Genomic DNA, 24,112 nt, shown 5'->3' with positions numbered 1-24,112 from the left:
TTTGTTCGTGCCATGATACACTTCCACAAACATGTGTTGTGAAGATCAGACTTTGATAGATCCCTGCTCTTTAAATAAAACAGGGTGCCCACTCACACCTGATTGTCATCCCATTGATTGAAAACACCTGACTCTAATTTCACCTTCAAATTAACTGCTAATCCTAGAGGTTCACATACTTTTGCCACTCACAGATATGTAATATTGGATCATTTTCCTCAATAAATAAATGACCAAGTATAATATTTTTGTCTAATTTGTTTAACTGGGTTCTCTTTATCTACTTTTAGGACTTGTGTGAAAATCTGATGATGTTTTAGGTCATATTTATGCAGAAATATAGAAAATTCTAAAGGGTTCACAAACTTTCAAGCACCACTGTAGTTAATGTATCAGCTTGGGCTTTTCAAAACAATGGACTTGCTGCCTCGTGAATTATACGTCATATCCGTTCTCTGCATGGCTCTGTATGCATGGCTTCCATGCTTTCCATTATATACAGTCAGGTGGGAATGCACAATATCCATTGCTTTTCTGTTATGGAAGACTGAGTAGGAATGAAACTTTTTTTTTATCTTTTCCAAATTGTTTTAACCTCATACAGTAAAGGATTTTGTATGTGAAAGGAGCTTTTCAGTACAGGTCACAGATGGGTTTCCCGAGAACATTGCACTTTAGGGCTAAAGAGAGAGTTTAAAGATGCTCTTAAGCAACAAACATTGTCTCTGTACGTGATTTTCCCAAACTCACTCATAAAAAGGAGTCTTGAGAGCAACTTTGCTAAGAGCATCTTTGCAATGGACATCCTCGATATAAGCATTAGTAGTTGCTAAATCCATTCAATGACGTCACATGGCATTCATTTTTAACCAAAAACCAATGAAATATAAAATGAAGTAACAGATAGTGTGTGACAGTCCCAAGTCTCACATTGTTTGTTGACCAGTCTGCTTGTGATGATCGTGTTGAAGGCAGAGGTAAAGTCTATGAAGTGCAGCTTTGCATAGCTCCCCTGATGTTCCAGATGGGTCAGTACTGTGTGGAGAGCTGTGACAATGGTGTCTTCTGTAGATCTGTTAGCTCTGTATGCAAACTGGTGTGAGTCCAATGTGGGTGAGAGGCTGGAAATTTGGGAAACCCTAATTGTTTTGTGATCAAACAAAAATTGACAGATTATATGTGGAGTGGACCATTCATGAATTACAGCTTTGGGGATTTTTCGGTGTCATAACTTGTAAGAAAATAAGACCAAGGAGGATTGTGTATTGGGGCATGTAGCAACTGTGGTGTAAATGGTCAAGAGCTGATTAGCATTAGTGTCAGGTGGAATATACACAGCAGTAACCAAAACCACAGTAAACTCATGAGGGAGGTAGATGGGTCTGCATTTAACAGTCAAATACTCCAGGTCTGGGAAAAATGGCTGTTGATTGGCTTGGTGTTAGTGTATCAATTATTGTTAACCTAGATGCATAACCCCCATCTTTTCTCTTAGAGTCTCTGTTTCTGTCATGGCAATGTGTTGTGCAGCCTTCTAGCTCGATAGCTGTATCCGGTATGCATGCCTGAAGCCAAATCTCCGTGATTAACAGAATGCAACAGTCCTGGATGTATTTCTCCATTGCAATCTGTAACCTCAGTTCATTCATTCTGTTGCTGATGGATCTGGCATTGGAGAGAAAAATGCTGGGAGTGGTAGTTTGCATCAGCGCCTCTTTAGCCTTGTAAGTGCGCCAGCTCGGCAGCCCCGCTTCTGCCTCCTGTCTCTCCACCACCTCCATTATCTGTTTGTGTGGACAATAATCCACAGAGAGCCTGGCGTCCTGGCTATTTCCTCCAGTATGTCATGGAAACTGAGAAATTCTGAAGTAACAGTTTGTTTTCTCCACAGTCCTATCATCAGGAGATCCTGTTGACTATTAGTAGTATCAACAAACAAAAACACACATGTGCACAGCAAAACTGCATTCATACCCATTAACCAAAAGCACTGAAAAGGAGAGCTGTAAGCCACTGCATCTGTACTGCAATAGAGGACCTGGAAGCAGGCTTCAGAACAGGTGAGTGCTCTTTATTTCTACACTTTTTAGTGACTTATAATGACACACACACACAAACAAACAAACAACAGGTTGACACAGCTCTCTCTCTCTCATTCCTAGCTGTCTGAAAGACACACAGAGACACAGGTTAATAGACAGCCAGTAATTTGACACAGCTACACCTCATCACAGGTTACCTGCTGGTTCAACTTACTTCTTCGCCATTTACAGCCGACGCTCGACCACGCCCCTGCTGCCACATACCCCCACCACTCGACTCAGGCCAGGGAGCCATCTGGCCTGCAGCTGACTCCTCCCCCCCAGCAGGAGAGGTAATCCGCTACCACCATCTGTGCACCCGGCCTGTGGACCACCTTAAATTTAAAAGGCTGACGAGTCAGATACCAATGAGTGATTCGTGCATTGGCATCCTTCATGCAGTGGAGCCACTGGAGTGGGTCATGGTTGGAACAGAGGGTGAATGGGTGACCTAGTAGATAGTACCAGAGAGTGAGGACCACCCACTTGATGGCCAGACACTTTTCTGAGATGGTGTTGTACTTTGACTCTCACATGGAGAGTTTGCAGCTGATGTAAAGCACCAGATGCTCCTCCCCCTCCACCACCTAGAACAAAATGGCCCCCAGCCCTTTTACCTGAGCAAAAGCCCATTTGCATGGCTCAGTCCAATGGACCAGATCTAGTGCCCGCTTTTTAGTGAGGTTAGTCAGTGGGCTGGTGACATCCAAAAAGTTAGGTACAAACTGCCTATAATAGCAAGCCAGCCCCAGGAGCTGCCTCACCTTGTTTTTGGTCTTAGGCCTTGGGCAGGCCACAATCACTGCACTCTTATCAATTTGGGGAAGCACCTGCCCATGACCCAAGTGGAAGCCCAGATACCATACTTCCACCCATCCAATTGCACACTTTTTCAGGTTTGCTGTGAGCCCAGCAGTACTGTAAATGATTGTCATCAAAATAGGCCACAGCATATGCATTGTGGGGACAGAGAATTCAGTCCATGAGATGCTGAAATGTCACTGGGGCCCCAAACAACCCAAAAGGAAGGGTAACAAATTGGTGTAAACCAAACGGAGTGGAAATGACCATTTTCTCATGGGATAACGGAGTCAAGGGGATTTGCCAATATCCCTTTGTTAAATCCAGTGTTGAATAAAAGTGCCTAACTGATCAAGCAGTTCATCAATGTGAGGTATTGGAGATACATCAAATTTAGACACCACATTGACTTTCCTATAGTCCACACAGAACCGGACTGACCCATCGGTCTTGGGAACCAAGATCACTGGGCTGCTCCAGTCGCTGTGTGACTCTTCATTTACTCCCAACTCAAGCATAGCCTAGAGTTCTTCACAAACCACATTTTTCTTGTACTCAGGGAGTTGATACAGGCAGCTGCACACCACCCCCCCTTGGGGAGTTTTGATGTGGTGTTCTATGAGGTCAGTGCAACCAGGGAGGGGTGAGAACGCATCACAGAACTCCTGCAACCTGATAACCTGTGCTCTCTGGGACAGTGAAAGGTGGTCTCCCCAGGGGACCGGGGTGAATTGGGCTGCATTTTTGGACTTGCTTCTGGTCCCAGCTCCACCCTCTCCAGAACTACCATTGTCAGAGCCACAGGAACCTCCTCTCTCCATGGTTTTAGGAGATTGAGGTAGTAAATTTGCCAAGTGCCACCTCAGTCTGGGCATTTGACCTCATAGTCAACTTCCCCAATTTGCCATGTGACCTCAAAGGGCAACTGCCACTTGGCGAGTAATTTTGAGCTTGAGGTGGGCAGTAAAGTGAGCACTTAATCTCCCAGTGCAAATTCCCTTAGCCATGTCCCTCTGTTGTACAGGCGGGATTGACATTCTTGCGCCTGTAGCAAATTCACCTGGGTTATGTGACTCAGTGCATGGAGTTTTGGTCTTAGGTCAAGAACATACTGAATTTCATTTTTGTTTTGAGAAGGCCTTGCCTCCCCATTCTTTGTAATAATGTTTAAGACACCCCAGAGCTTGCATCCATACAATAATCAAAATAGGGAAAACCCAGTGGAGGCTTGCAGGACCTCGTGCACTGCAAACAACAGAGGGTCAACCCACCTATCCCAGTTTTTAGTGTCCCCATGAATGAACTGACAAATCATGTTTTTTAAGCATTTGGTTAAATCGTTCAACCAGTCTGTCCATTTGTGAATGATAAACACTTGCACAAATAGATTTAATCCCCAATAATTTGTACAATTCGTGTAATGTGTGCGACATAAACATAGTGCTTTGATTAGTCAGGGTTTCTTTTGGAATCCTGACTCAGGAGATAACGCGAAGAGTGCCTCCACAACACTACGTACAGAGATATTGTGAAGTGGCACTGCCTCCAGGTATCACGTTGCATAATCTACAATGACTAACACAAAGCGTTACCCACATGCAGATTGATCTAATGGCCCGACAAGAGTCATGCCAATTCTTTTGAAGGGGATCTCAATTTACAGTAATGGGCACAATGGCACTTTTGGCATGGCTGCTGGGTTTACCAGCTGGCATTCATGACAAGCCACACACCACCTGTGGACATTGGCACAAATCCCTGGCCAAGAGAAATGAGCCAGGAGATGATTTAATGTTTTATTCTGACCCAAGTGCCTAGCCATAAGACTATGATGAGCCGCATGGAATAAAAGTTCGCTATGGCTCTTTGGAACCAACAACTGTGTCGTCTCTTCCTTAGTTTGAATGTCCTGCATCACTAGATACAGCCCATCCTTAATAATACAAAAATACAGAAAGGAAAGCACAATATTAGGCTGGAGGGTTTGGCCATTAATTGTTCTCACTTAGTCAAAAGCATGCCTCAGAGATTCGTCATGTGTCTAATGGCAGAGGTGGAAAGTAACGAATTACATTACTCGCGTTACTGTACTTGAGTAGCTTTTTTGTGTACTTATACTTTTTCAAGTAATTTTTAAAGAGTGTACTTTTACTTTTACTTAAGCATGTTTTCTTTTAAGTAGTGTACTTCGGTACATTTTACATCACAACCGTTACTGAGTAAAAAAAAAATTAAATTAAAAAAGGCTAAAACGGAGAAGGGGAAATGCGTTCTGGAAATGAATCACGGGAAGGACAGTTGTCGCACGCGCGAGTCTCACACAGACGATGGCGGACATGCACCGGCGCTTTGGGGGGGGGGGCTTCGGGGGGCTCATGCCCCTGGGCCACAGCCAATCAGGGGCCTTGTAATATTAATAAAATAATAAACTGTCGGAATTGTGGGCCTACATTAATGTACGGATAGAAATAAGGTTAGAAATAAATGAGCGCACAGTAGCCTGCTGTAAGAGACATGGTGGATGTGGTTCGCGAAACGAACACCCACAACTGTACCAGAATAAAATGGAACAAAATGTAACGTCACGCACGAAAGCGCGCCAAAGACTGCAGACTACTGAGACACAAATTTAGAGGCTTTGAAAGATGAAGCGTTCACATGTTAGCGGGGCGCATAAAAGGGAAAAAAAAGAGAGATGCAGGTAATGATAGAATCGTTGCCTAAAGTCACAGACTTTTTTAAGGTAAGGATCACCAATCTGTTCAGAATATCAGCTACTTATCAGTTATCAGCCTACCAGCAGCTAGACTATGTGCAGCTAGGCTAGATATGCTATGATCTGTCCAACAGTAAAATAAATCAGTTGTGATTTGAATACGTGTCGTGTGATTTGAGTTATAATCCTGTTAGTACAATAGCATATTTCGATGGGGATAATAAAATGTCTAAAACGGCATCTACTGAAGAAATTGATGAAAAGATTGTAGCCTATAATTGTCACAGTTCGGGCAGCAGGCAGAGTAAGCATACTGAGGGGAATAGCAATACAAAGCTAGCGCAGATCCACATTTCTCGCTAGCTGTGTTGGGTGTGTTGTTAACCCGTGTGGATTTAAGTGAAATACTTGAGAAGTTCTGTGGTCAAGACAACGTTTTAAGGTAAGGACGCTTGATTATTAATGTTTGCCCGCTGTGGCTTGTTGTTGACGAAAGGCCCACATGATTTTGCCTTATGCAGCTACTGCTAGCGTCATGCTTTGAACTAGGTTAAGCTCATTTGCGCTAAAGGATGGGTTTATTGAAGGACTTTGATGTAGCTAGTTTCTTTTTAAAAAATCGTATGCTCAAAACAGTATGCCTGTGTTCATCATGTTTAACTTTTTTCTTGATGGAGTGCGTGAAATAGGGCTGTGCGATGTCCCCTTAATTGGCATCGACGATGTTTACAGTGCAAACATCGTGATGGACGATCATATCGTGGGCCGGGGGGATTTTAATACCACATTATTAAATATATTATTATTATTATTATTATTATTATTATTAAAAGTATTAGATACTCATCCGAGGCTTTGGCACGTTAAGAAAAAAAAGCGCTAGGTGATGTGGAATATTTGGCCTTGATAACGGATATGTGGTCCAGCTGCAACATGATGCCCTATATGTCAGCTACCGTACATTATGTGGACCGAGAGTGGGCAATGCAGTCCAAATGCCTGCAGACGAGTTTCATGCCAGAGACACATTCAGCGGACAATTTAGAAGACGCATTGCGCGAGACACTTGCCGAATGGAAAATAGAGGAGAAAAAGATCGCCTGTATAACAACGGGGCGAATATTGTCACAGCCATCAGGTAATTGAAATGGCCGTGGTTAAGTTGTTTGGGGCACAATTTGAACCTGGCCATAATCAACTCGCTTGCGCAACAGAGGGCCAGTACAGACCGAGCGTTTGGAGTTTGCCGAGCAGTCAACACTGCGTTTGCGCACAGCTGGCTTCGGAGAAATGAGCTGCGCAAAGCGCAGGTGGAAATGAACCTCCCCGAGCACTCACTGATCACGGTAAGATATTAATCTGCTCTAACAATGAAAGACTAGTATTCAAACTATGAGAAGAAACTACACTTAAGCTATTACTCATTGTTTATTTACACCATGTCAAATGAAGATGCATTTCGGCCTTTAGTGCGCACTTGAACGCGCTAATTTTTCCAATTTATTAGTGTTTGAATTATTGCACCAGCTTTTAAAATCATGATTTAATATTGTTTTTTTTTTTTTACTGTCTTTACATTTGTCAGAATCACCTTCATTCTTCCATTTGGTTTGACATTATGGCTTAGAGTGGACCATTTTGTGTCTGAAAGTAGGCCTCGTATCATTCTCATTATCTCTAGCCGCTTTATCCTTCTACAGGGTCGCAGGCAAGCTGGAGCCTATCCCAGCTGACTACGGGCGAAAGGCGGGGTACACCCTGGACAAGTCGCCAGGTCATCACAGGGCTGACACATAGACACAGACAACCATTCACACTCACATTCACACCTACAGTCAATTTAGAGTCACCAGTTAACCTAACCTGCATGTCTTTGGACTGTGGGGGAAACCGGAGCACCCGGAGGAAACCCACGCGGACACGGGGAGAACATGCAAACTCCACACAGAAAGGCCCTCGCCGGCCCCGGGGCTCGAACCCAGGACCTTCTTGCTGTGAGGCGACAGCGCTAACCACTACACCACCGTGCCGCCCCTGAAAGTAGGCCTATTTACCAGATTAAAGTTATTTGACTTCTGCCGAAGTCTGCGCTTCACTGCCGTTTGATAAGGTGAAATATTTCCCGACTGTTAATAGTGGCTATTTGTTTGAACAACATGACAAATTTTACATTAAAAGTATAGTGTAGGCTAAAAAATGAAGTCAAAATTTATTATTAGTAGCATACTGTATTTGTGTAACCACATGTTATGTTCACTAGCACGTCCCTGCACCATAGCCTACGTGAACAAGCGGTAATAGGATATTACTTTATAATGATTTATATAATTATGTATTTATAATATGTTATATATTTATATATTAAACAAAACTAACTAACTAAACTAACAAAAAACTAACTTTTTAGGTTAAATAGGCCCAGATGATACCGTATATGCATGATTATGACAGGAGGGGGCGTGGTATCACGATGGTGGCTCTCCATCGTGATGGATGACCACCATCGTCGATGGACGATGGCATCGTCTATCGGCACAGCCCTAGCGTGAAATATTGTTGCAAGTGGTATTTTGATGCAGTCATGTCAAAAAGGCAGTTGAATGCATGGTCTCATTCAAGGAGAAGGAAGACTTGCATGATGCTTGAACATAGATCGGTAAAATAGACCCTAGTAGGACTTGGTTTCGTGTATTTCGGTCTGTAGAGTTATGAGTTTGGCCGCTGTCCATGGTGTTTACGTTTCATGTGGCCGCCGAGCCAAGTATCTTGACTTGCCAAGCTATTTTTATGTATTTTATTTTTTAAAAGGACTTGTCTGTAGGTGTGTGTGTTTTATGTTTACAACACATAGGTCTACATTATAGCGCACGCAGGCTTGTGTGGTTATCTCTGGCCATGCCCCTGCATGAAAGTTATGCAGTATCACTGTCCTGTCCGTGGTAATAATCAGAACTGGCTCTGTAATGATAATGCGTGCGTTCTTCTCTCCCTCTGTGGTCGGATGTGTTGAGCGATGTGAGCGTGGGCCTTGTGCAGCTACGCTGAGCCAAACGTAACCTATCGTAGGCTTCTAGGCTAATTACGCACTTACACTGTAAATGCTTGACACGTATTGCAAATAAAATAAGAGTGTTTTCCTGGCCAATGGTAAAGGTAGGGTTGACAGGTAGCCTATGAGGGGCCTAGCCCCTGGGCCACGGGTGTTGATAAAGCGCCCCTGCGGACATGGAGGAGACTGAGGAACCTGTGGTGGACGACCCTGCAGAAAACGCAATTTCTTCCAGTAATGAAGTGCACCCCTGGCCCTACATACGTGATCACTTCAGCTTCGTAGAGAAAAGGGGTGACAGTTTCATTATGCAATGCAGATTATGTGTGCCCAAGAAGACAACCATTGCGGCATACAAAAATTCGACGTCTAATCTGCGCAAGCATGTTGAGGTAAGTATTGTCATTGGCATCATAATCACGGGCGCAGATAGAGGGTGGGACGGGTGGGATTTGTCCCACCCAGATTTAAATTCACCTCGTTCAGTCCCCCCCCACTTATAGGGAGGAAAAAACGTCTATGCTGTCTTTCTTTGCATAAGGCAAACCTCACGGAAAAATCAAAAGACTAATTACCATTTGGTTTATTGAGGTGCACAGCAGTGTATACATAGTTGCAACAACTCACATAAAACAAAACAAAGACTGATATTCGGTTGGTTGAGCTGCGCAGACTGCACAGGTTGCGAGCTCGAGCTTGGTTGCTATGGTTACCCACAACAAGTTTGACAGGCATATCGGGGTTGGGGTTGGTTTGCTGGCAGCTTTGTCCCCCCCAGTTTTTTGTCCCCCCCAGTTCAAAAAACGCATCTGCGCCCCTGATCATAATGTTTCCTTTCCATAGTAAAACCGACAATAGGCTGGTTATATTCCAAAAATAGTGGATGGCATTGCTAATGTTGAAGTAGCAACCTGTTGGTACTGTAACATAACGGTAACTAGTCTGTTATTTGGTTGGCTAATCATGCAAGCAAGTTAGCTCGCCAACCTGATGTGATCAGTCCTCCTACCATTCTACATCCAACAGGCTAGAAAGGAATACTAAACAAAACAAATAATGTTTGAATTGAATTGTTCAATAACACACAGTGCACACAGGCAAGCTATGAGATTTCGGTGCAACATTTCACTTTCATATTTCGTGTACAATGCTTTGTGTGTGGTCAGGGCGATGTAAACGACATGACTGTGTGTATTGACCTTTTTTGTTTGTCTCAGTTTTAATGCAGCATTATCCTAAGCATTCAATTTGATACACTTCCTTTAAATAAAACATCTGGGTTGAGATGTACATATATCCTTGTTTCCTCTTCTTTTTCATTTTTGCACAACACAATGGAGGCAGAAAACACCCATTGTTAAAAGTAATGTTTTACTTTTACTCAAAGTACATTTTAAATGATCTACTTTTTACTTTTACTTGAGTAGATTTTTTGTCTGGTAACTTTACTTGTACTTAAGTAAAATTTCATCAGAGTAACAGTACTTGTACTTGAGTATAATATTTTAGTACTCTTTCCACCTCTGTCTAATGGAACAGACACGTGAACCCAAAGGGATTCCCCAGAGAGAGGAGTGGTGGGGCCCTCCCCAATCTCTGTGTCATCATGACATGAAGCTGACATGGACAGTCCTGAGACCGCCTCTCCAGCTAATGTTGCAAAAGGATTTCCCCATCATGTACTACTGCAGGACCCACCCACTACTAACTGTTTTATTAACCCTTTGGGGTCTGAGGGTATTTTCTGGCACTCTAATGATTTTGGCATGCTCTGATTTTGTTGTCGATTTCAACAAATCTAAGCAGTATTTTCAAAGTCATATGACTGTTTTGTATTTAGCACAAGTTCAGCTACAATAATATATATATGTCATGACCATACTTTAAAAAGTAACAAATAAATGAAGATGTTGTAAAAAGCAGTTTTAGAACTGTGTTGGAATGTATGAAAAAACATTACCTTACCTATTCTGACAAACTGTTTTGGTCACTTGAGGTGATTCTGTTCAGTCTTAGGAATGTATCAAACACACAAACTTAAATCTGCTCCATTGATTTGGACAATTAACTGGCCATCAAAAAATTTATGTCTTATTGTTTTGGGATAAAGAGTTGGCAGTGAGAGGGGTATTCAATGAGAAGGGTAAAATTTTCCAATCCATTCAATGAGAAGACTGAAAACCCCTCCCACTGCCAACTCTTAATCCCATCAGATTAACTCTTAATCCCATCAGGTCAAGTCACAATAGGCAAGGTCACGTTTTTTCACACATTCCAACACAGTTCTAAAATTGCTTTTTACAACAGCTTCATTTATCTGGTATTTGACTTTATTTTGGTATTTGACTCTATTCAATGTGTTTTTAAATTAACGTTTGTACTCTTTTACTCAGTTCAGAGCCACAGCTTACTCTGTTACACAATTACTCTATAATTTTGCTCCCGCTCCAACTCCAAAATTTACTCTCTAAACTCAAAATAGAGCAAAATTAACTACTTTTGAGGAAAATACTTTTAACTCTGGAAAAACTGCTCAGTCATTTTTCCTGTGTATGCACTACACTGCATGCATATCAACCGATCTGCTCATAATAAATAGAAGAAATATTTACAGTTACTTTGGATTTGATCTTCAGCTGGATTCAGTTGAAGTTTTAAAAAAAGGCACTCCTCATCATCAGTGTCGCAGTTCTCAAGATTGAATTGAATCACTGTCCTGAATCATCCGAAGAGCATAAAATCCGTGTGCCATCACGCAACAAGTTTTAACTCCAAATAGCCTAAACTATGCCTGACAGATTTTAATCTGTTTTTGGTGGGTGCTCCCACAATGAAAAAAAAAAAAACAATTAAAACCGAAAGAGTGAAAGTGATTATCATGCCGTTACCATGTGAATAGTTTTTTTTTATGAATGCTTAAGTGGGCTCTCAGAGCTCTAACTCTAGTGTGACTGAGTAAGGTGATAAGTTTTATGTTTCATTTAATTTAGGTAATTTAAAAACTATAATATGTAGCAATGGGCACATAGGAAAGTATAAAGTTTCTGTCAATATGTTTATCATGCTTGTATGATAAAAAAAAAAACTCACAGAGATCTTTATCTAAATACATGATCTACTCATTCTAAACCTGCTGAGCTTTGCCGGCGAAGCTCTTGACCCCAGAGGGTTAAGCTTTTAAACCCCAGCAAATCTGTTCCCAGGATAAGTGGATGGGTGAGGCTCAGGCTAACCACCACCTCCACACTATGCTTTTTTCTCCTTAGAATTGAATAGTAACAGGCATTAGTGGATATTTGTGAATGTCCCCATGCACACACCTGACCTTTACTAATCGTGCATTTCCCAGTGCCCCGCATTGAATCAGGCTTTGATGCATGGAGGTTTGATTACAACCAGAATGCTCCAAACCCCCTTGAATGCTCACAAAGACTCAGAACGTTCATGCTTGATCAGGGGAAACCTGTAGTGCATCAGGGATGCAAATCCGTAACCCCGCCTCTTTGCAGAAATGCTGATTCTGGGAAATACCAGCCTTCCCGCCGCGTCAAAAGACCTGCCCGGGCTCGCCCCTGGTTCTGGCAGCCATGGATGAGGCCACCTGTGGAGAGAGAGTGGGGGTTAACGGCAGCACAGACACAGAAGAAGGAGGGAGAGGAGAAACATAAGGATAGACACGAGTGCAGAGAGTGGGTTTCAAGGGAATTGGTTCCCATTTCTGTGGGACTGGGGTAGGGGAGGGGCAAGGAGAAGGAGTAAGTGAAAGTGAGAGAGAGAGAGCGTGAGGAGGTGAAGCTGCAGGAGTGCTTGATCCCAGAACCACCATCAGGTGATCCTCTGCCAGCTGGCCTGCCTCCTCCAGGGATGCCACATACTGACCCTGGACCCATGCCAACATTCTACTTGGCAGTTGGGCGATAAACTGCTCCACTGCCACTTGAGCTACAGTGCCCTCAGCGTCGCATTCACTTGTCAGCAACCACCATCAGCAAACATCTTTGGACCATTGGGAGAAGGTGAACAGGCAGCCAGTCTCACTGTACGTCAGACCACAGAAGTGCTGATATTCCTCCGGTGCACAGCCCACCCACTGCAGTATAGCCCGCTTCAGGCCCAGGTACTCCAACATGCTGGTGACCGAAAGCTGCTGAGCCATGAGCTGGACCTCCCCCAACAGGAGCAGCAATAGGCTGCCTGTCCATTGTGAGGTTGGCCAAGAGCATGCCTCCAACGACATGCTCAAACAGCTCCACGAATGCCTCTGGGTCATCCTGTGGCCCTATCTTGACCAGCTGGATGGGGAAGTTGGCCACAGGAACGACCGCAGGAGTACCCACTGATGGGACCAGGCTCCTGCTCACCTGCCAGTCCTCAGCATGGGCATCAAGCAGGGCCTGGAAGTGCTTTTCCTGATCCATGGACAGCTCAATGAGGACCTGATGCTTGCTCTGGTGGTTGCTGATAAGGGTTTGGAGGATCTCTCTGGCTGGTCTGGACTCCATGGTGGCATTGTTCCTCAGTCCCAGGTTTTCAGCACCTCTGGGGTTTGGGATACTGAACAGGTGTGTTTATTTTATTTTTTTCATTATTCAGTGCGATTACTAAGACACACACACACTATGCGTTATGGAACACAGCTCTCTCTCTCTCTCTCATTACTGGCTATCTGCAAGACACACAGAGACACACATTAATAGATAGCCAGTAATTAGACACAGGTGTACCTCGTCACGTTGCCTGCTGGTTGGCCCTGACTCCTCACCATTCACAGCCAATGCTCGACCACAGCCTTTCTGCCACACTAAGCTTGAAACTAAATTAATCTTTCCCTTAAGTTACAATAGAACTCTTTTGGACTGTGCAGTAGGAGGAGTTTCACTAAGGTCTTATTACAGACACCTATCTATAACTAATTTCAGTGGATGGAATAGTTCCCACGTATGTTATGTAATATTGCTAAAAAGGAGGGGGGGAGAAAAAAAACAACTTTGACAAGGGCCAAATTGTGATGGCTAGATGACTGGGTCTGAGCATCTCCAAAATGGCACATCTTGTGGGGTGCTCCCAGTATGCAGTGGTTAGTACCTAGCAAAAGTGGTCCAAGAAGGACAGAAGAGCTACTGTAGCACACACTGTTGAAAAAGTTAATGCTGGCTAAAACAGAAAGATGTCAGCATTAACTTTTTCAGCAGTTTGTGCTATAATAGTTCTTCCATGGGATTGGACCGTGTGGGCTAGGCTTTGTGCCCCATGTAAATTGGTGAGCCTTGGCCACCCATGACTCTGTCACCAGTTGTCCTTCCTTGGACCACATTTTTATGTACTAACCACTGCATACCAGGTACACCCCATAAGATGTTCCATTTTAGAGATGCTCAGACCCAGTCATCTTACCATCACAATTTGGCCTTTGTTAAAGTCGCTCAGATCCTTACTTTTGCCAATTTTTCCTGCTTACAACACATCAACTTCGAGAACTGACTGCTGTTTTGCTGCCTAATATATCCCACCCCTCAACAGCTGCCACTACAACAACATAAATGTATTCACTTTACCTGTCAGTGATTTTATGGCTAATCAATGTGTGTGTGTACACACACACACACACACACACACACACACACACACTGTATACGATAGTCTCTATAAAATGAAAATAATTTCTACAAATGACATGAAAGATTTGCAAGACTGCGAACAGTCTGCTTTATCAGCAGTCCACCTTATCTTTGCTGAGGCAGACTGCAGAAGCAGAGCTGTTGGGCCATGTGTTGAGGTTCTGGTTCAGTGGCGTATCATTGGTAATGACCAAAGGCAGAACAAAGCGGCGAGGAAATGTCCTGTGTAAGCTGTTGTACACCTGAGGGAAAATACAAAGTAGATAGCACTCATACTCTATTAAAAATGTTTCCCTAATGCACATAAAGGTAAAACAGCATTAAAAGACCGTATTATTAACCTCATCCAGTGCTTCTCCTGACTTGCGCAAGTTCTGAAGAAAGTATATTTTAAGGGCTTGGCCATCATCTGAGCAGCACATATCCACTATGAGGAAGCCATCCTCCTCAAATGCATTGATCTGGTGGAAGGTGGATAAAGCCTTGGTATGGTACTGCACTGGACTCACCTGTTACAAAACCAGGGAAATTTCTGTAAATGACTTACAGGAATTTGACTTTACAAATTAATGTGTCTGGTATGGTCATGTATACTGCATTCTGCACTTGTTACCAGTATCAAATTATCATGTAAATGGAGACAGACATTTGTTACTCACTGTAAGCCTTAACAGACTTAATGCTACACTGTGCATACTACAACCCCAATTCCAAAAAAGTTGGGACACTGTGTAAAACATAAATAAAGACAGAATGTGAAGACTTGCAAATCATGGAAACTATATATTTCATTGAAAATAGTACAAAGAAAACTTATCAAAATGTTGAAACTGAGAAATGTTGCTTTTTGAAAAATATATGCTCATTTTGAATTTGATGTCAGCAACATGTTTCAGAAAAGTTGGGACAGGGGTAACAAAAGACTGAAAAAAATTGTGCAGTGCTAAAAAAAACCTAATTTGGTTAATTGGCAACAGGTCAGTAACATGAATGGGTATAAAAAGAGCATCCTGGAGAGGCTGGGTCTCTCAGAAGTAAACATGGGAGGGGTTCACTGCTCCGTGAAAGACTGCATGGGCAAACAGTGCAACAATTAAAGAATAACATTCCTCAGTGTAAAATTGCAAAGAATTTGGGGATCACCTCATCCATGGTACATAATATCATTAAAAGATTCAGAGAATTTGGAGAAATCTCCGTATGCAAGATACAAGGCTGAAAACTGACATTAGATGCCTGTGCTTTTCAGGCCCTCAGGTGACACTGCATTAAAAGCAGACATATCTGTAGTGGAAATCACTATATGGGCTCAGGACCACTTCAGAAAACCATTGTCTGTGAAAACAGTTCATTACTGCATCCACAAGTGCAAGCTAAAACCATATATAAAAAAAATATCCAGAAACACCACCATGTTCTCTGGGCCCAAGCTGTTTTATGATGGAATAAGGTGAAGTGGAAAATTGTCCCGAGGTCTGACAAATCAAAAAGTAGAAATTCTTTTTAGAAATCATGGACACCACGTCCTCTAGGCTAAAGAGGAGAAGGACCATCCAGCTTGTTATCGGTACACAGTTCAAAAGCCAGCATCTGTGATGGTAGGAGAGTGCATTAGTGCACACGACATGGGTAGCTTGTACATCTGGGAAGACATCATTAATGCTGAATGATATATACATGATTCAGAGCAATATGCTGCCATCCATACAAAATCATTCACAGAGAAGGCCTTCCTTCTTCCAGCAAGACAATGCTAAACCGCTTTCGGCACATATTAAAACTGCATGGCACCGTAGTAAAAGACTCCGGGTGCTAAACTGGTCCGCCTGCAGTCCAGACCTGTCTCCCATTTTAAATATTTGATGCATTATGCAGTGCAAAATATGACAAAGGAGACCCCGAACTGTTGAGCAGCTGACATTGTACAGGGTTTTTGCAGAAATCAGCACATCTAATTTAATGCTTAACACCCTTTTAATGCCATTTTTAACATTTTAATGCCATCAACAACCCATGACAATCCATGGATATTGCGCACACACACACACAATATATATATATATATATATATATATATATATATATATATATATATAAAGGAAAAAACCTCTGGAAACTCAATTTATTGCAAAATGCCTTGAGATAAATGTATTTTATGATTTGGCGCTATACAAATAAAATTAAATTGGGTTGAAAAATGTAAAGTCTGAAACGTAGTGTATGCAAAATCAGGTGCTACAGAAATTACACAGAATGTTACATGCTACAGAACATACTACAGCAATTACACAGGGTTTTTGTACAGAAGAGGATTAATAATAAAGGCATTCTATTCTATTCTAATGCATGTGCCTTGGTTCACTAGCTTTTGATTCCAACTGTAACTCGACATTTTTCAGTTCACTGCATTTGTCCTTGATCTCTTCCTTAGAGTATTAGATGTTTTAATCATTTGAGCCATGAGTGTGCTAGATTTTTCTTCAGCCTGCAGAAATCAGTTCATTTTTGAAGTGTGGGGCAAGTCCAAACTTTAAAATGTAGCTGGTTTTGTCCTTTCCACAGGTGAAAGATTTGGCTATTTCTGAATCTAGAAACATTGCCTGGAACAACTCAGAAACACCTTTGTGTATATTGGTGCTGCATGGTAGTGTTCAGACACCGGAGCACCTCCACCTGCAGTATCGCATTCAGTCGAAATGATGCTCAAAGGTTGCTTGATTTTCCGATGGAAGCGGCTCCGACGGTAGCAACTCCACTGGAAGCAGTGGTCACTACAGCAGCAGTTGTGCTGTTTGTGGTAGTCGTAGTAGTTGCTGAAGACATTACTTTGGTGGTCAAGGAAAAGTAACTCAATACAGTTAACTGCTATCTGCCTTACAGCCAATTTGTGGCTATTGGACTACATGTGAGATTTAACGATGTTGACACCCATTGTACCTAGCTTAATTTTTTTTTTACAAACACTGCAAAATCCTTCTCCATCTTGACCATCAACGGGCTGCAAGCATGTCCTGAATTCCTCGTTTGCCAGCCACTTTTGCTGGAATTTGCATTTCCCCATTTCTTCTCTGCTTTAAGTTTTCCTCCTCCTGGTCCAGCCCACCACAGCAATTCTGCATTGAATAGACCCTATATATTCAAAATAAAGATTTTTCTTGAAAACTACCAAAAGAATTTTTAATGCTACTGGGAATCACATTTAATGTTTTTTAATGTCATTTAAGGCGTTAATTTTCGTAAAATCTATTTAATGACTTTTAGTGCTCCGCGGAAATCCTACTGTATATCAGACAAGAATGGGACAACATTTCTTTCAACTGTTTCAAAACTATAGCAATTGGTCTCCTCAGTTCCCAAACATTTACAGAGTATTGTTAAAAGTAGAGGTGATGCAACACAGTTGGAAACATGTCCCTGTCCCAACTTTTTTGAAATGTTACTGACATCGAATACAAAGTGAGCATATATTTTAGAAAAACACAATAACATTTCTCAGTTTCTACATTTGAGATGTTGTCTTGTAATATTTTCAATGAAATAGAGGATTTCCATGATTTGCAAATCACCACGTTCTGTTTTTATTTACAGTATACACAGCGTCCCAACTTTTTTTGGAATTGGGGTTATATTTATATACTGTATACGTGTATAAAATAAACCAAGAATAAACATAAGACATAAATCTAAATATGTCATTTTTCTTTTTCATTTTATTATTGGTTTTAACTTGGATGTTAAGAAGGCTATTTGGTGTCACCTTTCCAGTATGTTTGTTTACAATATGGAAGACAGTCTCTTGTTTTGGGTCCCAGTAGATACAGTCACTTATGCCTTTCCCCCTCATCCTGGATGTCACTAACTTAAGCAGGTCCATCTTTATGGGTTGTTCAATGAACACCACATAGTTCTCTGACATAGCTGGCAAGAAAAACAGAATGTTACATATTCTGCATCCAAACTGAATGTTTCATTCAGCGACCTGTTAAAAGACAGCACTAAGCTGAAATTAAAACTAACAGGCTAACAGTCATGTTTCACCATTTTTAATCATAGAAATGTTGTCATGCCAGAGACTCTCTCATCAAGGACATTACTGAGAATAACCAAGACATTATTGTATCTCTACCCATCTTTGAGAGGACTCTTAAGAATCAAGGATGCACATTGTCTGCCACATTTCATGGTGGTGCAGTGATTAGCACGGTTGCCTAACACTGTGCAAAATACCCCAGAATCTAGCTTTGCCTGGATATTTCAAACCATGACCCATATATGATGAAACCCATGTTGGGTACTTTCCAATCATGGCATTGTCAAAAACATCTCCAGATATGATCCAGATTCTTGCAAGTATTAAAAAAAATTATATATATATATATATATATATATATATATATATATATATATATATATATATATATATATATATATATATATATGAGAGAGAGAGAGAGAGAGTCATGGAGAAATGGGATGAGTTTCTCTAGCTTTTACTTATAGTATTATTTTTCTTTTAATAATGTCTAACTAACAATTGTCCATAGAACATTCAACTCAAAGAGAAGGGGAAAAAAAAGCTCCTTCCTGAAAGAGTGGCTCACAGGAGAAGAGACCCAAGTATAATGCAGTCATGCAAACCCCAATCCAAAGCAAAGTTACAAAAGTCTGGCTATAGGAAGTAATACAGTGTATCAAGTTAAGTAGAAATTCAGTATTTCTCCAGTTATGTATCTCAAAATGTTTTATTTATATTTGTTTAAACCCTGGGTGCCCACTACGTCGATCGCGATCGACCGGTTGATCTCGAAGGCAGGGATGGTAGATCTCATGATTGATATGTAAATATTAATATATTTGTTATGAAATTAAAAAAAAAAAAAAACACGTCGTGGTCATTTTTACATGTAAACAAATTCGCTTTTTCCCTGAAGCGAAATGTCAGCCAAGCGCTGTGTCAAAAAAAATGTTACATTAGGTTACCATGACAACCAGTAAAATGAAACTGCTGGTTTCAAAGATGCAGCGCCGTGATTTAGGAAACTTCCGAAACCTCGCCTCGGAGCTGGAGATGCAAGGGAGGGCGTTTGTGCAACTTAACAGTGCGCGCTGAGCAGATTGAAATTCTCCAGTCAGAGTTTGAGAAGCGATTTCAAGACTTTGCTTTGCTTGAGCCACTAGCTACATTCATGTGCCACCCATTCGGGGAAGATACTGAGGTGGATTCCCTCGCCTCAAAAGTTGCGGCACTGTTTCAGCTGAACACGTCTGCCGTGCAAGACGAGATGCTGATGCTGCAGTCTGACATCGAGTTGAAGTCCAGGGCGCATGGGCCATTTTGGAATTTACTCACGGAGGCGAAGTACCCGAACATGCGGCAATGTGCCACCTCCTTAACCGCATTGTTCGGCTCCACTTATTTGTGCGAGTCGGCCTTTTCGCATATGAAGATCATTAAGTCCAAATACCGCTCCAGTATGTCCGACGATCATCTCGAGGCCTGCTTGAGGCTCGCTACCAGCAGCTACTGTCCGGACTATGCAGCCCTCTCTGACTCCCTCCAGTGCCGATCATCATCGGATTAAGATCTGATTTAGGGCCTACATCAGTATGCTATGTATTAATGTTGTGCTGTTGCTAAGTTCCATGGTTAAAAAAAAAATATAAAAATATAAAAGAAGGAAAAATGTTTTTATATAAAATTGTTGTAAATGTCAAATCTCTGTCAAGCAGGCTATACAAAAGTCAGTTGATGTGAACAAAAATTTTTTGGGGTTTACAATGCCTGTCTGGATGCATTTAACTTTTTTTTTCTAAACATAGCCCTTTTTTTTTTTTTTTTTACAGTGGGCTTGTTTCATGTTTACTTATTAGTAGTTAGCGGTTTATAAAAGTTAACAGTGATTTGAACAAAAATACGTTTAGGAGTACAAAGCTTATGCATTTAACATAATTTGAATGTAAATTTCAGTCACCTTTTTGTATGCATGTTTGCATATTATTAAACAAATTGCATATGAATGTTTATAAATCAAAACAAGTGTCATTATTGTTATTAGGGCCCGAGCCCTATGGGCGAAGGCCCTATTGTTCTTGTAAGAGTTCACTATTATTAGGGCCCGAGCCCTATGGGCGAAGGCCCTATTGTTCTTGTAAGAGTTCACTATTATTAGGGCCCGAGCCCTATGGGCGAAGGCCCTATTGTTCTTGTAAGAGTTCACTATTATTAGGGCCCGAGCCCTATAGGGCGAAGGCCCTATTGTTCTTGTAAGAGTTCACTATTATTAGGGCCCGAGCCCTATGGGCGAAGGCCCTATTGTTCTTGTAAGAGTTCACTATTATTATTCTTCCGTCTTCTTCTTCTTCTTCTTCTTCCGTCTTCTTCTTCTTCTTTATTTTTCTCCGCTGTTGGGCCATTTTCGGGGTGCTTGCCATGGGCGAAAACGCACGAAATTTGGCACCAGTTCCGAGAATTGCCACCGCTACTCAGAACCAGAAGCCCAAACTTGGCCGGGGCTCAGGGCCTCCATAGCGCCCCCTAAGTCGTTGTGATTTTGGCCTCCCGCATTAAGGTGCCTGGTTGCCATATAGTTTGTAGTAGTGGCATGCAATTTGGTACACGTATGTATCTCACTAAGCCGGACAAAAATGTAATGCCAATGCATTAGCCACGCCCAACAGGAAGTGAGGTAATTTCACTTTTGTGCGAAATGCATGGCCACGAAGACGGCGCAACTCCTCCTAGACCGTTCATAGGAATGTCACCAAAATTGATACACATCATCTACAGACATGGCTGACAAAAGTTACTAAATACGTTTCACGTAGGATTAACCGTTCAGAAGTTATACGTCAATCAATTTTCGATGCAAAATTTTACATGCTTAAAAATTCATAACAAATCTTCTGATTGCTCAAAACTGCTCATACTTCACAAGCAAATCACTCATTGGGCTTCTGACATGTTACCCAATTTCTGTGATATTTCGCCACTGGGGGCGCTATTTTTGGGCAAAAATTCCAATCTTTCCTCAATTTTGGTCAAACTTCACGGCCACCCTCTTACTACCTCCCATGTCATGTATACCACGTTTTGGAAATTTTCGTCCATGGGGGGCGCTGTTTTTGGCCGACGCAATTGCTCCAAAACGGGTTTTTGGTAAATAATTCCATTATGCTTTTCGTTCACACCACCACCTTGTGAGAGTACGTTGCTGGTGTAGACACTTATTTTTCCAACTCATAATCGCTCATGTACAGCATAGCGCCACCTACTGACATGGGAAAAACCAAAAAATTTATTCTTCAAAAATCTATATCTCATCTTCTATTTACTCAATTGTCATCAAACTTCATAGGCAAACTCTTCATAGCTCACCTGACGTCTACGCCAAATTTTGTGCACTTTCGCCCCTGGGGGTGCTGGTTATGGCAAAAATGATATTGCAGCTTCTGATTTGTCAAACTTGCCAAGCAAACTCTTTACAAGACCCTTATTGGGGCGCTTGCCATGGTCGACAACGCACGAAATTTGGCTCCTTTTTCTTAGACTGCCACCGCTACTGAGAACCATAAGCCCAGATCCAGGCGGGCCTCAGGGCCTCTATAGCGCCCCCTAACTCGTTGTGATTTTGGCCTCCCGCATTAAGGTGCCTGGTTGCCATGTAGTTTGTAGTAGTGGCATGCCATTTGGTATTCATATGTATCGCACTAAGCCGGACAAAAATGTAATGCCAATGCCTTAGCCACGCCCAACAGGAAGTGAGGTAATTTCACTTTTGTGCGAAATGCATGGCCACGAAGACGGCGCAACTCCTCCTAGACCGTTCATGGGAATGTCACCAAAATTGATACACATCATCTACAGACATGGCTGACAAAAGTTACTAAATACGTTTCACGTAGGATAAACCGTTCAGAAGTTATACATCAATCAATTTTCACTTCAAAATTTTACATGCTAAATAATTCATAACAAATCTTCAAATTGCTCAAAACTGCTCATACTTCACACGCAAATCACTCATTGGGCTTCTGACATGTTACCCAATTTCTGTGATATTTCGCCACTGGGGGCACTATTTTTGGGCAAAAAATCCAATCTTTCCTCAAATTTGGTCAAACTTCACGGCCACCCTCTTACTACCTCCCATGTCATGTATACCACATTTTGGGAATTTTCGTCCATGGGGGGCGCTGTTTTTGGCCGACGCAATTGCTCCAAAACGGGTTTTTGGTAAATAATTTCATAATGCTTTTCCTTCACACCACTACTTTGTGATTCTGTGTTGCTGTTGTAGACACTTATTTCTCCAACTCATAATCGCTCATGTACAGCATAGCGCCACCTACTGACATGGGAAAAACCAAAAAATTTATTCTTCAAAAATCTATATCTCATCTTCTATTTACTCAATTGTCATCAAACTTCATACGCTAACTCTTCATAGCTCACCTGACATATACGCCAAATTTTGTGCACTTTCGCCCCTGGGGGTGCTGGTTATGGCACAAATGATATTGCAGCTTCTGATTTGTCAAACTTGGCAAGCAAACTCTTTACGGTATTTCGTGGGGTCGCATGCCCCCGCCCCCCCTGGCCGCTGGCGCGAGGGCCCGTCGAGGCCGCTTGCGGCTTTAATTAGGGCCCGAGCCCTATAGGGCGAAGGCCCTATTGTTCTTGTAAGAGTTCACTATTATTATTCTTCCGTCTTCTTCTTCTTCTTCTTCTTCTTCTTCGTCTTCTTTATTTTTCTCCGCTGTTGGGCCATTTTCGGGGCACTTGCCATGGGCGAAAACGCACGAAATTTGGCGCCAGTTCCGAGAATTGCCACCGCTACTCAGAACCAAAAGCCCAAACTTGGCCGGGGCTCAGGGCCTCTATAGCGCCCCCTAAGTCGTTGTGATTTTGGTCTCCCGCATTAAGGTGCCTGGTTGCCATGTAGTTTGTAGTAGTGGCATGCCATTTGGTACGCATATGTATCTCACTATGCCGGACAAAAATGTAATGCCAATGCATTAGCCACGCCCAACAGGAAGTGAGGTAATTTCACTTTTGTGCGAAATGCATGGCCACGAAGACGGCGCAACTCCTCCTAGACCGTTCATAGGAATGTCACCAAAATTGATACACATCATCTACAGACATGGCTGACAAAAGTTACTAAATACGTTTCAAGTAGCGTAAACCGTTCAGAAGTTATACGTCAATCAATTTTCGATGCAAAATTTTACATGCTTAAAAATTCATAACAAATCTTCTAGTTGCTCAAAACTGCTCATACTTCACACGCACATCACTCATTGGGCTTCTGACATGTTACCCAATTTCTGTGATATTTCGCCACTGGGGGCGCTATTTTTGGGCAAAAAATCCAATCTTTCCTCAAATTTGGTCAAACTTCACGGCCACCCTCTTACTACCTCCCATGTCATGTATACCACATTTTGGGAATTTTCGTCCATGGGGGGCGCTGTTTTTGGCCGACGCAATTGCTCCAAAACGGGTTTTTGGTAAATTATTCCATAATGCTTTCCCTTCACACCACTACCTTGTGATAGTACGTTGCTGTTGTAGACACTTATTTTTCCAACTCATAATCGCTCATGTACAGCATAGCGCCACCTACTGACATGGGAAAAACCAAAAAATTTATTCTTCAAAAATCTATATCTCATCTTCTATTCACTCAATTGTCATCAAACTTCATACGCAAACTCTTCATAGCTCGCCTGACATATACGCCAAATTTTGTGCACTTTCGCCCCTGGGGGTGCTGGTTATGGCAAAAATGATATTGCAGCTTCTGATTTGTCAAACTTGGCAAGCAAACTCTTTACAAGACCCTTT

General features: G+C 42.1%; 1 protein-coding gene across 1 annotated transcript in view; it reads right to left on the bottom strand.

Moving 5' to 3' along the window:
• Window positions 1-24,112, bottom strand: part of LOC132876022 (carotenoid-cleaving dioxygenase, mitochondrial-like) — a 100,921-nt gene that overhangs the window by 4,328 nt on the left and 72,481 nt on the right. Inside the window, exons 7-9 of the mRNA XM_060913228.1 lie at window positions 18,023-18,183; window positions 14,607-14,774; window positions 14,370-14,507 (exon numbers count right to left, since the gene is read on the bottom strand). Coding sequence (XP_060769211.1) covers window positions 14,370-14,507; window positions 14,607-14,774; window positions 18,023-18,183 — 467 coding nt within the window. The remainder of the gene's footprint in view (window positions 1-14,369; window positions 14,508-14,606; window positions 14,775-18,022; window positions 18,184-24,112) is intronic.

The sequence above is a fragment of the Neoarius graeffei genome, chromosome 28 (genome assembly GCF_027579695.1).
Source record: "Neoarius graeffei isolate fNeoGra1 chromosome 28, fNeoGra1.pri, whole genome shotgun sequence".
Classification (NCBI taxonomy): Eukaryota; Metazoa; Chordata; class Actinopteri; order Siluriformes; family Ariidae; genus Neoarius; species Neoarius graeffei.
Note: the sequence above shows the minus strand (reverse complement) of the source record. Positions and strands in the feature narration are given on the sequence as shown.